Source organism: Labrus mixtus, chromosome 12 (assembly GCF_963584025.1).
Source record: "Labrus mixtus chromosome 12, fLabMix1.1, whole genome shotgun sequence".
Classification (NCBI taxonomy): domain Eukaryota; kingdom Metazoa; phylum Chordata; class Actinopteri; order Labriformes; family Labridae; genus Labrus; species Labrus mixtus.
Window position 1 is genome coordinate 20,139,979 of NC_083623.1, and position 14,420 is coordinate 20,154,398.

At 39.7% G+C, this 14,420-nt stretch overlaps 2 protein-coding genes across 2 annotated transcripts; one reads left to right on the forward strand and one right to left on the reverse strand.

The window, feature by feature from the left end:
* Positions 1–1,913: 1,913 nt before the first annotated feature.
* On the reverse strand, positions 1,914–12,733 carry selenoi (selenoprotein I). The gene is made up of 10 exons (XM_061052496.1): positions 12,533–12,733; positions 9,615–9,683; positions 9,044–9,152; positions 8,410–8,484; positions 6,567–6,829; positions 5,833–5,941; positions 5,699–5,747; positions 5,429–5,609; positions 5,157–5,336; positions 1,914–4,979 (listed from the first exon to the last, which is right to left on the reverse strand). Exons 1-10 carry the CDS (start codon positions 12,587–12,589, stop codon positions 4,872–4,874), a joined length of 1,200 nt encoding a protein of 399 aa, XP_060908479.1. The 5' UTR covers positions 12,590–12,733; the 3' UTR covers positions 1,914–4,871.
* A 342-nt stretch (positions 12,734–13,075) lies between these two features.
* On the forward strand, positions 13,076–14,062 carry ost4 (oligosaccharyltransferase complex subunit 4 (non-catalytic)). The gene is made up of 3 exons (XM_061052497.1): positions 13,076–13,094; positions 13,567–13,703; positions 13,940–14,062. Exon 2 carries the CDS (start codon positions 13,568–13,570, stop codon positions 13,679–13,681), a length of 114 nt encoding a protein of 37 aa, XP_060908480.1. The 5' UTR covers positions 13,076–13,094; position 13,567; the 3' UTR covers positions 13,682–13,703; positions 13,940–14,062.
* Positions 14,063–14,420: the final 358 nt, after the last annotated feature.

A 14,420-nucleotide genomic window follows, 5' to 3' on the forward strand; every position in this document is an offset into this window, starting at 1 on the left:
ACCCAGTGACAAACAAAGCCATCATTTAAAGCTATTCCTCTGTGTTGTTTCTTCCTTGTGTGTTCTACCAGTTTCTTTTCAACATTGCTTGAAGATTTTGCCCTGTGTGAAATATGTTTCTCCCTCTCCTCCCAGGTCTCTTGTTCCCTGTTGTTCTTTAAAGTTTATTTGAGTGCAAAGATGATAAAAAACAAACACAGGCCCAAGTGTTTGCTGCCAGATAAACTCTTGGGCGAGGAGACAATCAATTACTAATGAATGCTGTAACAGAGAGCAGAGCCACATGAGTCACAGGTGTTAAGTTCAGCACACATGTTGTTCACACTGTGAGGAAGACTATAAAAACGCCAACTGTTGTTTTAACTGAGAAACTCATTTTACAGGGAAACGAGTTTGGAAGTTTTCATCAACGTGCTGCAGGTTAACATGTAGGCTACAATAATGTTGTTCTGCAGCTCCACCTGCTGACGGATTTATGTACTGCAGCTTATTTGGAGATCATCTATCAGCTCGTTTTGCATTTTGTCTGTCAAACAGTTCTGCTCAACCCATTTCTCCATCACACTCTCACAGAGAGACTCTGCAGCATTAACACAGCTGCCAAACATTTAACACAACCATCACACTTCTCATCACCAATTTCAGAAATAAAAATAAGAGGAGGGCAGATAAACATGTGAAATCAAAGTATCCTGTGGTGTGTATTTACAGGATTCTGATGTCTCATCTGTGCATCTAGCCAGCAAGTTAGTCATACGAGCTGCTGAATTCAGCCTTAACTGGTGAAAGGGGTTAAAGGTTAGGTTTTACTCATCAAATGTCACTTTTGTAAATATAATATAATAAAAAATATTTTCTGTGCAGTTCTTTGTAAATATTGTAAAACGGGGGATCACAAAGTGAAACATCTTCTTCACTTAAAAACAAAACAACAACTGGCCAGTTTTGATATAAAGACAGCCATGTTTAAGGGTTTTAATTGTTACTGTTGGAATTTAAGCCTGATTTCATGTCTGACAGCCACATCCAACTACTGCCTGTTCACTTTCTGCCTTTCCACCTGATGTATTAATGTCGTCACACACTGAACTTCTTTCTGCATTTTTTGCAGCCACTGTTTGAGATAAATTTAAAAATATATAGGAATTTGTTCGCAAGAGCGGGACTGACAGCGTGTTTGGTGTGTTAATAATTACACTGATGTGTATGGTGGTGAGGGGTGGATGCTTGAACATATTTTTATCTGATAAATGGGGAAAATAATGTTTGGGAACAACTGGGATACAGAAACAGGTCTTGCAGGGTTTGAATAAATCTGCGGCAGGCAAACTAACTTTATTGTAGGTCAACCCAAAAGGCCAAAAAACCTTTCTTAAGACGGTTTACATAGAACTGGTCTACACCCCGGTCTAAAACATAGACGTAAACGTGCGCCAAAAATTAAAATGTTTTCTCATTTATTTCTAAATTTTAATTTCAGTTACATTTGTTTCTTTAAATGTTTCTATGCAAATACTTCCTGCATATTGACAATTCATCTTGTAGTGGTGAGTGTTGGGTTAACAGGAGGCCTACATATTATATATATTAGATTATATTTGAAGGGTTATTGCTCGTTTGTGATTTGTGTGAAAAAAAGTGTGTTTGTTTGTTCGTACAAAGAAATGTGTGTAAGCATGCAGGATTAACACTTTGTCACTGTAAAGTGAAATCTCATTGGCAAATTTCCAAATTCAACATCTCTATGGGAGGCCGTGGCCTGTTACAGCCAACAGGTGTTTAGAAGGGAAATGTAAGAAGCAAACATCACCTGTCTAACTATTGAGAGCGTCGAGCTGCACATTGCTGCCCCCTTGTGGTTATAAACCGAACAACAAATAAACGGTAAGGTTTCTGGCTGCGACACTGGAAAATGGTTTAGGAAAATTCAGTTTTATTCGTTTCTGGACAGTCCCGTCCTTCATTGGTTAAATACAACATCACAAATAGCCACATTGAAGCCCTGGTATGTTTCCCAGGGCTGCTTAAACAACAACGTTGTTACATTTTGAACAGCTCAGGTCATTGGTCCAGGGGGGATTAAGTCTGTTTCCTAGAAAGTGGTGAGTGAAGCTGAGGAGCACACTACAAAAAATGACCAGAAAATCAGGTCAGAAATGTTTTGTAACCGTCCAAAACAAACGGACTTCACCTAACAGGTATAGGAAAATTGAATGGCACAATTTTCTCATCCAGCTAACATGATATGAAATGAGATCCTTTGTTGTATTTAGCAGCGTAGAGTTTGTTCTTGGACTGGAAGTTTTTAACACCCAGTGCCTGTCCCCCTTTCAAAACTATTCGGAAAAAAAGATAAAAGATCCAATCAGCCAAAGCTGCCGATATAAGTACAGGTTGAAAAAAGTTTCCTGCTGACCCATGATCTGTAATCTAGATAGTTTTGTAGGCAATAAGAAAACTGCTGATACCATCCTGGTCAAGAAAGTTCTGTCCCACCTGAAATAATGGAAAACTGCAGAGCCCCTGAAGTCCCAAAAAGTAAAAATTTGGTTTAAAAAAAAAAAAATCTATTTTTTGTGACTTTAGGGGTTCTGTAAAAAAAAAAAGATCCACTTTGAATTAGAAGAAAATAAAATATCAGAGAAATAATACATGTATTTACACAGATATGCACACATACAGAGTACTCACCCAAACATCAACACACTTGTACACACAGATCTGCACGTGCTCAGTGCATATACTCTTCACAAATACATTTTAAATCTCTTTCACAGTTGTTCTCACATCGCAACAATCCTCAGTCTCCAGAGTCACAGACGTGGGGGCTTCATCACAAACATGTCAAATCCATCTCAACTACTACAATGTGCTCAGGACTGCAGACGAGCTTTATCCAGTGGTTGATGCACTGCAAGCCAAATTGAGCTTCTTTAGGGCTATAATGGCAGTAGATTTAGATCTCACGTTGTCATAGTAGACCTGCAGTGGTCTGTTCACTGCTGCTCAATAACAATTTAAGTGCTAAACATCCAGACTTGTGGTAAAAACGATCCCAAATTCCTTTTCACACATTTATTGTTACGATCTACCGTCTATGAGATGATTCACATTCAGACTTTATCTGCTGTCAGATGACTCACAGATACAACTCCCAATTGATTTAGCTGTTCACAAAGCAAGTTCAAGCTTTCCCAACAAGTCATTCTGGTTCATTTGAACAAGTTTCAAAGACATTGGACAAATAGTTGAGCTGACTGGATCCCCGCTGACAGGTAGACTTACGTATGACATGTAAACCAGGCTTAACAGGGTTAAATTGTCTTGTTCTGTCATGTTACAATCACACCAAGCTTGAGTCAGGAAACTTGTGAGCATACCTGGAACCAATGTCCACAGGTGTACTGGAGATTTTGAAATGGGTAATTGCAGACAAGACCATTTAACAGCAAGGCCTTAGAGTGTTCAAAGAGGAATTTCAAACAGAGACAATAACTTAATATCCTCCAAACTACGACTGTAATAAGAAGACAGATGAGGAGTAAAATGTTTTTTCAGCCCGGCAGTGAAAACAAGTTTTTATCAGTCACAAAGTCCAGTCTGCAGCCACCACTGAATCCATCTTCTCATGGAAACGTATGTTGAATCACACAGACGAACATTGTTTAACAGATTGAAAAAAAAAACAAAAAAAAAACAAAAAAAAAACATACACACAAGTTATCTGACAGACAGTATAAAAGTGTGATAACATGTGTGCGTGTTACAAGTAGAGTGTGACGCCAGGCAGTGTTGTGGCGTCTGCGGTGTCCTTTGCGGGCGGCTTGTTCCCTCAGAGTGAATCCGCTCCGTTGACGGTTTTTGAACACACTCTTCATTCAAGCGCTCCGCATCTTATTCCACAAACTGTCTGCCATGGCAACTCACAAACAAAATCATACTCTATATGCATATAAAAAGAAATGTAAAAAAAAAAAAAAAAAAAACGAATCAGCATGAAGACACAACACCTCAGAGGGAAGGGAGAGCTGAGAGGCCGGCGCTCGGACAGGTCAGCGTGGGGGGGTTAGTGAAGGTCAGCCTGTTCAATTCTTCCTCTGGTTAGTCAAAATCCAACTCTGTTCACTCCGGACCACTGCCACCATCAAGCAGAGTTCACAATTCATTAGCGGGAAATGTATACAATGTTTTACGGGATTAATTTTTGTTTTACTTTCTAATCAGTAAATAAAATGCCCCAAACTCATAAACACACACACATGTATATATATATATATATATATAACTATTAACATACATTACTGAGATTTCCAAATGAAATTCATCTGATGATAAAAGATGAACGACCCGCTCACCTCACTCAGATGCCAGAATTTAAAGGTTTGGTCAAGTTAAAACCACAATACTTGAGGCATTCCTGTCAATATGGTCGAACTTAAATGGCGTTTCCCCAAGGCATATTATACATTCATAATACTATGTGAGTGTACGTGTGTGAGTTTGTGTGTGGCTGTGTTTGTTTGAAATAAAAGCCACAGGATAGAACTCATCTGCACCAAAGCAGAAAAATGTATTTGTGTGTCTGTGTGTCATCATGGCTCCTGTCCTCACGACTGAAGCACATTTCCGTAGGAAACAAATGCACCTCATTGGCTCAACCAAGTTAGCCAATCACCAATGACGAAGCCAGGGCCCCTGGGCCAGCCCCATCGCCGAGACCAGAGTTCAGTTGGTTTGTTGGTTAGAAATGTGTGTCTGTGTGTGTGCGTGTTTGGGGACAGTCCAGTCCACTACCAGCGTCCTCAGGGATGGAGGGGGAGGGGATGCGGTTTCCGTGGTGATGAGAGTGAAGTGTCGATAAGTGGAGGAGTCTAAACCTCTGCTCCTTTCAAGCCGATTCGTTCCTCCTCCTGTCAGTCACTGTTGGGCTTCTTCAGGGAGAAGGCCAGGATTTTGAAGTGGCTGCTGAGCTGTTGAACCTACGATAGATTAAAAAGTCATCATTGTCTCATTTTAACATGATTCAGAAATGATTGTCTTAGAGGTTCTGGTAGTTAGATGTTGACGCTAGCTGTTCACACCTTGTCAACCTTTACACTTAAATGTATGCAGATCAACATTTGTATTTCTTACAAAGATGCTTTGTGTGCTCTTACCACAGATACGCCGTAGTGTATGTGTGCTAGTATGACAGCAGCCGTCCAAAGATGAAGCAGCAGTGTCTCGTTGCCAACCACTCCGGTCACTGCTAGTAACACCACCGCCACCATTGGCAGCAACAGCCAGGTCAGCGGCTGGCATCGTGTGTTACTCATCTGACACACAATCAGCTTACACTGCAAGGTAAATTCACACATGAGAAACCGATACTGCAAGATGAATACAGACTTTTATGACTTGGGTGGTTCAAAATGTAGCGGAAGCTCACCGTGACATTGGCGAAGGCTGTCCCCACCATGAGGTAGAAGACCCTGGGCTGCAGCTCGAGTATGTTGTTGGGGGAGAAGACCACCCATGTGGTGGACAGGACGAAGAGGAGGACGGGAGAGAGGAAGGGCAGGAAGGCTTCATACAGGCTGCTGTGCTTCAGAGTGTTACTGCGATGAGCTCTGAACAAATAAAACACAGGGTAAGTTAAAGCTCTGTGTGTTATAGTAACTCTACTATTTAATTTGATGCTAATTAAAGGTTAGCTTACTTCAGGACATTGTAGAGGCTCATGGGTAATGTCACAGTGAAGGAACAGGCTGGAAATAAAAGGATAAGAATTGTTGTAGCTGCTTCAGATCAAATATTAAATGAAAGTATTAAGAGTGACCAATCACAGCTCACCAATGATCATGAAGGTGAAAAGGTCTCTGTACAGGAAACGCCACAGGATTGGCTGGTACCATGTTTCCACGCCGACCACAGCAGTGACCAAGTAAACGAGAGAGATTGTCTGGAGGGCAATGAGACCAGAGAAATCTAATTATTCATTTGTAAACATGGGGAACATTTGCTAAACTGTAACGTCGCACCGCAATCATGTCAGGCTTCGGTTTCCTGTGTGTGCTTAGGAGTAAGAAAACACTCAAATTAACTCGATGGAAATTCCCTTTCCTCCTCGAAAAGAGTAATGCAAGCATAAAATTGCAAGAAATCTATAAAACCATAATTGACAGCTGTTGACAAATGTGGCTCCTATGAAAGTGTGCACTGTTTTCCAGGAACAGCGAGTAAACACACAGGAGCCATTGAACTTTCCATATCTGTGACTGTCTGCTTCATACAGACACAGAAATCTGCAGTGGATTACAACACCCTGAGGGATCACATTTTTGGTTTTATGAAGTATGTGAGTCATGCATAGTTAGGCGGGCGCGATGTAACGGATTCAAACACGCCTCAGCTCAAGCTCTTCAAGGCTTCATCCAGTTATAGTTACAGTGTAAAGTTTTCACTCACGTTATGAAACAAATGCTAGCTAGCGACAGTTGATAAAAAAAAAAAAACTGGTAGCAACAGGAATAACTTTATTGAACAAAATCATCATTTTAGGTTTATGTAAGCGTGTGTGTCCTTACCACTTGGCTGATGTCGTACCCCCACGGCAGGAACAAGATGCCGGTGTTATATTTCTCCCAGTGAGAGAGAATGAATGAGAACAGCACCACCCACAGGATGTAATACAGTGTGGCCACACCCACACCACTTTCCCCACGCCCAAATATGGAGTAGACGGTGGCCACAAAGTAGATACAGGCCCAGCTGTCCAGGCCGTGGTCGAACAGCTCCCCTAATGGTGTGGAGGAGTTTGTGCGACGAGCCTGTTTACCATCAACACCATCTACACATAATGAAAGAAGACAGATATTATACTACACTGTGTTTGTTTAGACCAACATACACTTACAAAACATTTTACATTTCCATTCAAGCAAAGCAGCTGCACACACTCGTATAACTGAAGTGATTCTCTGAGGAACCACATTCCTGCTTCCCACCACTGAAATCACTTTCACAGCATCCAAACTGGACTACACTCATTTTATCAGGGAGTTATTGTTTCGGCTGTGGTAGAGTCGGTCGTCTCTCTACTGGAAGGTCTGGGGTCGATCCCCAGCTCCTACAGTTACATGTGCTTGGGCAAAACAATGAACCACAAATTGCTCCTGCTGATGCATCAGTGGTGTGTGAATGTGTAAGAACGGATTAGTTAACACTGATGGACACTTTACACATACTGTAGCTGCCTCTGCCATCAGGGTGTGAATGTGTAGGTGTGACCTGCAGTGTAAAAGAGCTTTGAGAAGTCAGTAGACTAGAAAAGCTCAAGGCCATCTACCATTCACACATGATGTATTCTGCACACATTCTTGACCGAAGTGTCGGCGGGACTTTAAACTGACTTCAGTTTGGTTCACAGAGTACAAGTCGACCCCAAATTGAGATGGAATTTGGCTATGAAATAAATCTTTATTTAGTTGTCTGCAGTAAGATTTGCTGACAAAATATGTGGTGGGGATCTATAAAAACAAAGTGACTTTTGATCTGTTAGTGAGCGAGTGACAGACAAGGTCAATTTCAATTTCAGTTTACCCCTCAAGCACTTTTATTATAATATAAACAATCACTAATAACGGCAATGGCCTTTGGGAACTAAAACTCTAGTGCCCACCTGGTACATTTATGAACACCTATAAAGGAAAGAGCTGACAAGTCCAGCAGGCAGACATTACAACAAGGAGAGTGGTGTAAATACTGACAGTGTACAATCACATCATGCAGCCAGAAGGACAGTCAGTCAGTCAGACAGTCAGTCGTTTCAGGATGCAGTTAGTAATGTTTTGCCAAAAGGCATCTCAACAGTCGACAGAAGCCGGAGTATAACTGATACATCTTTCTTAAACTTAAGGTGAACTTTTTATATGTATGGAAAATACATCTTAATCAAACCACATCATCATAAACCTACAATATTGGAAGTTCTTAAAAATGAGATCCTGCACTATTTGCTTTGTCTCAGTATATTTTTGATAAATTGCAACAATAAATTAATTTCAGTTTTTTTTCTCAACCCATAATGGCCTAGCAAACCAGTAATAATAATACTTCTGACAGCCTGTTAGTAATGGTATATTGTTTTTACGTGATGCAAGAAAAATCCTGATTTTTCATATCCTTGCTATAATACTTCATTAACACAGAAAACAAAGTAGCACTTAGGACAATATCATGACATAAAAACCAGGATATCCAAACCATCAGGATAGAAAGCATATGATTCGTGCTAGCAGCCTGCACACTCCATACTGGTTCTGAATTAGAGTCCCAGCTCCATACTGGTTCTGAATTAGAGTCCCAGCTTCACAGTACAGAATACATTCCATAGGGAGAGAAAAACAAATCACAGGGGTTACCACTCACCGAGTGTGTAGGCCAAGAAGTTGAAGATCCCAGCAGCAACCCAGACCCAACTAGGCACGTGTTCATGTCCTGCAGCTGTGACACACACAATAAAAATATGCAGCATACCACACACACACACGAGAAAAACCTGCAGAGATAGAGGAGCCTGACCAAAATATCCCTTTTTCCAGAGTTCTTCAGAGTTTAATTAACACCTCAATGGTATAGGATAAGTAGCATATTTCTAAGTTACCATTTAATGTGTGTACATCATTTGGTTTTACTCTTCTTTTTAAGACTGACTCTTTCCAAAAAATACCCCTGTGAGGACATTTAAATCATCTTTTGTGACTCAAGGGGTAAAAGAGTAAGAACCTGTCAGTTATTGCATTTTATTCTCGATGTACCTGTAACATTTTGTTTATGGTCTAAAGGTGTGTGAGTTCTCCGAGCAGTGTCTATATGTGCCTGAAGGAGGTAATGGGTTAGTATTTAACCTTCGCCAGAATTGGCAGTCAGGTTTCACTAAGCCATGGACTTTGTCTCTCACAAACAAACACGCCTCACTTTTTTCTCTGTTCTTTGTCAGGTCGATCGAGCACTAGACAAACACAACTAGGAGTGGAAGGAGTGGAGGGAGAGCGTGACTTACCAGAGGCGGTGAAGTCAAAGTCGTAGAAGGCCAACATGAGGAAATTCAACACGAGAAACATGAAGCCTGTAAATGTGATGAGGTTTGGAGCTAACCATGTCGGTAGAAACTGTTGACAAAAACACAGAAAAGAGAATGAGTACCAGATAATTAACTGTAGTTCTAAAATAGTCTTTTTATTGTTGTCAGACGTTATGAGTCAGCTGGATGACTGTTAGGCAGAGGAGATCGTTTTGTTTATGATATCAGGATGCAGCCAGGCAAATACTATTAAATAAATGTGTTATTGTTAAGACGTACTGTTAAGAAGGAAGCCAGACAATCATTATGAACATTGTGTGCTTCTTATCAGCTACATGCATGCACTTAAAACAACACAGTATCTTCACAATTCAGAACAAACGATGAGACTTTTGGCACACATAAAGGCAGAGGAGGAGGTGCGCGTGGGTGAGGCTTTCTTGTTACTGTATCACAGAAAGTGCTAGGAAACCCCATGAATAATGGATGTGGGTACACACAACGAGAATACCAACACACACACACACTGAGCTGAACAGGTCTTTCTCACCTTTACTACAAAGTTCCAGAAAGGGTGCATGACGTAGATGGACAGGGGGTTGGAGTCCACTGCGCTGTACTGTAAAGATACAATCAGGCAGGATGTGATAAACAGACAGAAACATTTTCACGTATTTCATCGCTAGCAGATCACCTACAGCTTTGAAAGGAAGCTCTACAGGGCCACACATCACTTGTTTACTGGATCATTCTGTTAGCCTGCCATCAAGCATATCAAACAAACCTGATGCCAGTCAGTGTCACTTTATCTAGGTCTGACCCACATGTGAGCCAGCTACAGTGTAATGTACCTTTTCCTCTTAGTGTGTTCATACAGCTTCAGTCAAATAATGGCATGATAGACTTTACTGATTACTTTTTTATTTACTGATATGTGGGATAAACACGAAGCAAAACCGAAATGAAATGGATACATGGGTCATAATATCATTTGACCAACATGGCCAAATGGTGGGGAGAGAAGATCAAGGAAGCTGTATAAGCCACAGAGCTTGTTTAAAAAGAAAGAACAGCTCTTCTGCTATTTAGATTTTTTTGAAGAGACAAACGTGTTGTGAACACAGGTAGGGTAGACATGTCCAACAGAAGGACAGGAGCTGGGAGTTGGGAAAGTAATATCCACACTTTAATATTTGTTTACTTGTAAAAAATCCTAAACTCAGAATACTGAACAATGTTACTGCACGCTGTGAATATTTCTTCAATGTATGGTCCTGGTTCAAATTAACCTCTTCAAAATACATGCCAATAATACCGTGGAAAACAAGGATGCAGACCAACACTGCTACCTGTTGCACTTCATTCCCTTTTCTGGGTGGTTTTGGTGCAAGCTGTATGGACACCATTATGTTGCTGGTTTAATACCCGTGTGCAAGCTGTGTTGCGTTTCATTTATCCCCTCTTACATAAAAATAATGTTCATCTTAAAGACATGGAGAAGATGTTTCAAAGATAGATTGCACAGACACATTCAGTTTAGAATATACACTGTGGACTAAGAAAGCTGACATGATTCTGTGTAATGCTGAAAGGAAGTTGATAGATTACAGATAGATGATTTACCCAACAAAAAAGTCTCTGTGACAATCAATCACGACTCCATGTGTGACTAACACCAAGAAAGAAGGCTGTCTCTCTCATGTCAGACAGGATGTAAAGGGTAGGAAAGAAGAACAATATAATCAGTGGAACAAGCTCTCGCTCTCATGTGCTTTCCTATTGCATGATTGAAACACTGTGCATGTATTGAAGAAATCCACAGTTCTTTCATTCGCTCCCATTTGTCATCGTCTGCTCTCCTCCAGCCACTGATGCTCCGGGCACAGCAGCTGAGACATGGAGGGAGCCACTTAAAAAGGCTATTATTTGAAAAGGTTATTTTCATGATAAACAGCTCAGGGGAGCAGTTTTCACGCCGTAATCAAAGAAAGAGGTATTAGAGTGAGAGAGACTGAAGAACCAGGCTGCATGGTATTTGAAGATAAAAAAACATGACCAGGAAAATACAAAACTTAAAGATTTAAATGATAAAATAATGGGACGCTTTAAGTGCTCTACAGCGGATAACCTTATATGTGGAAAGTGCACAAATCAAATGATATGAACTTCATGAAAGTGAGCTGTCTTTTGATGTTATATACTTGGAGAAGTGCCACTCCCGTTTTCTCCTACAGTGACGTGACAAGACAACAGTGCCCTTGTATCTGCAGTGCCACACTGATGCTCATCTTTATGGACATTTACTGCACACTTTAAGATGTGTGTTACATGCAGAAAGGGAGATATTGTTTCAAAACCATTCATTATGGTGACTGGAATACACAGGTCGGTCCCCGTTATCCGCGTTGTCCATCAGTGTGCTGGTACAAGCTGAGTGGTTTCACCTTCCTGATCTATCACAGCAGCTACTTTTCTCTCTCTCCTGAGGTTTTATCAGCACAAACTGATGTACAGTCGATCTATAAAAAGGTGTGTAATAGACGGGGGGCTGACTTAAATGTGTGAAAACACAAATTAATTTCTTGTCTTATAGCCAAGTAATGCAATACAGAAAGAGTAGCGAGCTAACTATTAGCAAAAGCGCCCATGTCAAGCACAGGAGAATAACCAGCGACTTCCGGGTATCCCTTTCAAAATAAAATATAGGTATTTTGGTCAAACGCTATGTCCAACATTGATAATTACATATATTTAATGTATTTAGACAGAATAGAATAGAATAGATGTTTATTGCCATTTGCACAGGTACAGGACAGTACAGGTACATTGGAATTATTGTGCGTTTCTCCCTGAGTCAGCTTCTACAAAAAAGTTAAAATTATATATAAAATAGACTAGCATTGTAAGAAAAAAAGAAAGAGTACAAAAAAGTAAAATTAAATAAAGTTGTATCAACAAGCAAATTAAAATAAACTGTACAGAAGTTATACACTGTATTAAAGCAAATATATAATACAAAAAATAACAAGGGGAACACTGTAAAATTAAGTGAAAATATAAATATGTTTTCTTATTGCACTTATTATCTCTTAATATCATTTGTTTTAGATTAAACTAGTGTGTATATGCGTGTATTTTTAAGAGCACTGGGTTAACCTCGTAATTACAAATGAGTGTTACAGAACCACTAATTCAAGAAATGTAACACATTAAGTTAATTAACTAAGGAACACTCTGTAGTCATAACCAGCATTTATTTTATAATGACATGTGCATGCACTACGCAGTCTGCTTACTGTGGCTGTCTTTACTGATCTGTCAGGGAAGAAGCACCCTGCACATCGTGACAGATATGTGAGCTGTTAAACACACACACTCTCTCACACTCTCTCACACACACTCTCATACACGCACACTATCGGCTAAAAGGCTAACAGCTAGCTAGCTCTAACACATCATTAATCATACCTTGTATTTGTCAAAGCCCGCAAGCTGCTCCTGAGTGACGTATTCGTACAGAGCCATGGTGGTTCAGTCTGGCTCCACAATACGATAAATTGATATCTCTTCCTTTTGGAAATGCAAATCCCAAACGTTAGCTGCCGTGTCGAAGCACCATTTAGCTGGGTCGTAGTCGTTCACGCCGGGTGAGGTGATGTCGAAACATTTGGGCCACTCCTACAACCAGCACACATCCAGCTGACTGAGGCTCACTAGCGCCGCCTGTGGCGTGGAGGATTAGTGAATAAAATCACAAGAAGAAGAAACCCCCTGACGATCCAATATAACATTTTATTATGTATGGTTTGAATTGGAGAAACAAGTAATTTCTGTCGAGGTGTCATATGTAGGCATATTTTTGTTACTTTCTTGGTTGAGAGTTGCTTTATAAAAAAAAACTACATCTCCCGGCTTTTAAACGTGACGTGTCTTTACTGCAGCCGGAAGTAGAGACCAGTCTGCTTGTTTGCTGCTGAGCTCCTGTAATATCGGTTCAACACAGAGCAAATATCCAACTTAAAGGGACGAAGTAAGTAATACCGTCAACTTAAAATGATTGCTAAATGTTTAGTATGTTGTCCTTGAATGTTTTTTTACCCACAGAGTTTCCCGTGTCTGTATTTTTATTGCACTTTTGGTCCTAATAGTTAGCTAGCTAGCTAAGATAGCGCTAACGTCACACACATTGATGGTTCAGTTTTAAAATCTAACTCGATTATTTTGGGTGTGCAGTATTTTGGTTGAATTACTATTTACAGTCTGTTGTTGGATGTAGAGATTGTTTTAAATAGCCTGTCTTAACTATTTAAATGACAGTGGATCTATAAAAAAATAATCCTCTTTGATTTTTAAAATGTGTTTGTGAAGTAAAACATCCTTATGTAGAATGAACATTGTAAATTAAGCACAGCTTCCAAAACTGTGTTTAGATCATTTTCAAGGCTTTATATACTTCATTATAAATATGATGTACACTTACTAATTGGCCTTTTCTTTTGCAGAATGGTGACAGACGTGCAGCTGGCCATTTTTGCCAACATGCTTGGCGTGTCATTATTCCTGCTGGTTGTGTTGTATCACTATGTGGCTGTAAATAACCCCAAGAAACAGGAGTAAATTTGCCAATATGATTGGAGAGGTGAGTGTGATATACCTTTTTTTTGTACTGTCAGTCATGTTTCTGGTAACCTCCTGTTCAATCCTGTGATATAGTTAAATATCTGCTTGTAAAATATACAAAATCTAGGTTTCCAAGGCATAATGTGTCTTAGTTTTTATTTCCCAAAGTCAAGCACATTCCAATACAAAGGGGACTTCTCTATTATTTTTGCATTAACACTTGTGAACCTTTCTAAAATTATTTAATCTCCACAGGTGAGATGGGACTCAGTGCCACCACCATGGAAACATTCCCCTCCTCATGTCCTTTTTCCAAAAGATGAATTTCTTTGTAAAATTGCACGGTAGAGATTTTTTCTAATAAAAATGTGTGAATTCAATATGCATCTGTGTTTCTATAAACTTCTAATCTTTTTTGAACGTTACAGAAGTATCTATTTGTTTGTAATGCAAAATGTCACAAAAAAACATTTTTCTTTCAGGATTATTTATTTTTACTTCAAGTTTGTCTCGCGTTCCAACACAGTATTATACCAGTCACAGTATAATTAATTTGGTCAGTCAGTCACTTGTTACATTACATTTAAAAACAGAGCTCCTTATACAATTTATCTTACACAAAATATTGATATCATATGAATATACAGTATATGTTATTAAAGGATATGTTTCCATATTGGTGTTCTCTGGAACTACATCTCTACAGGAATGTGACAAGAACATTTGTATTCATACA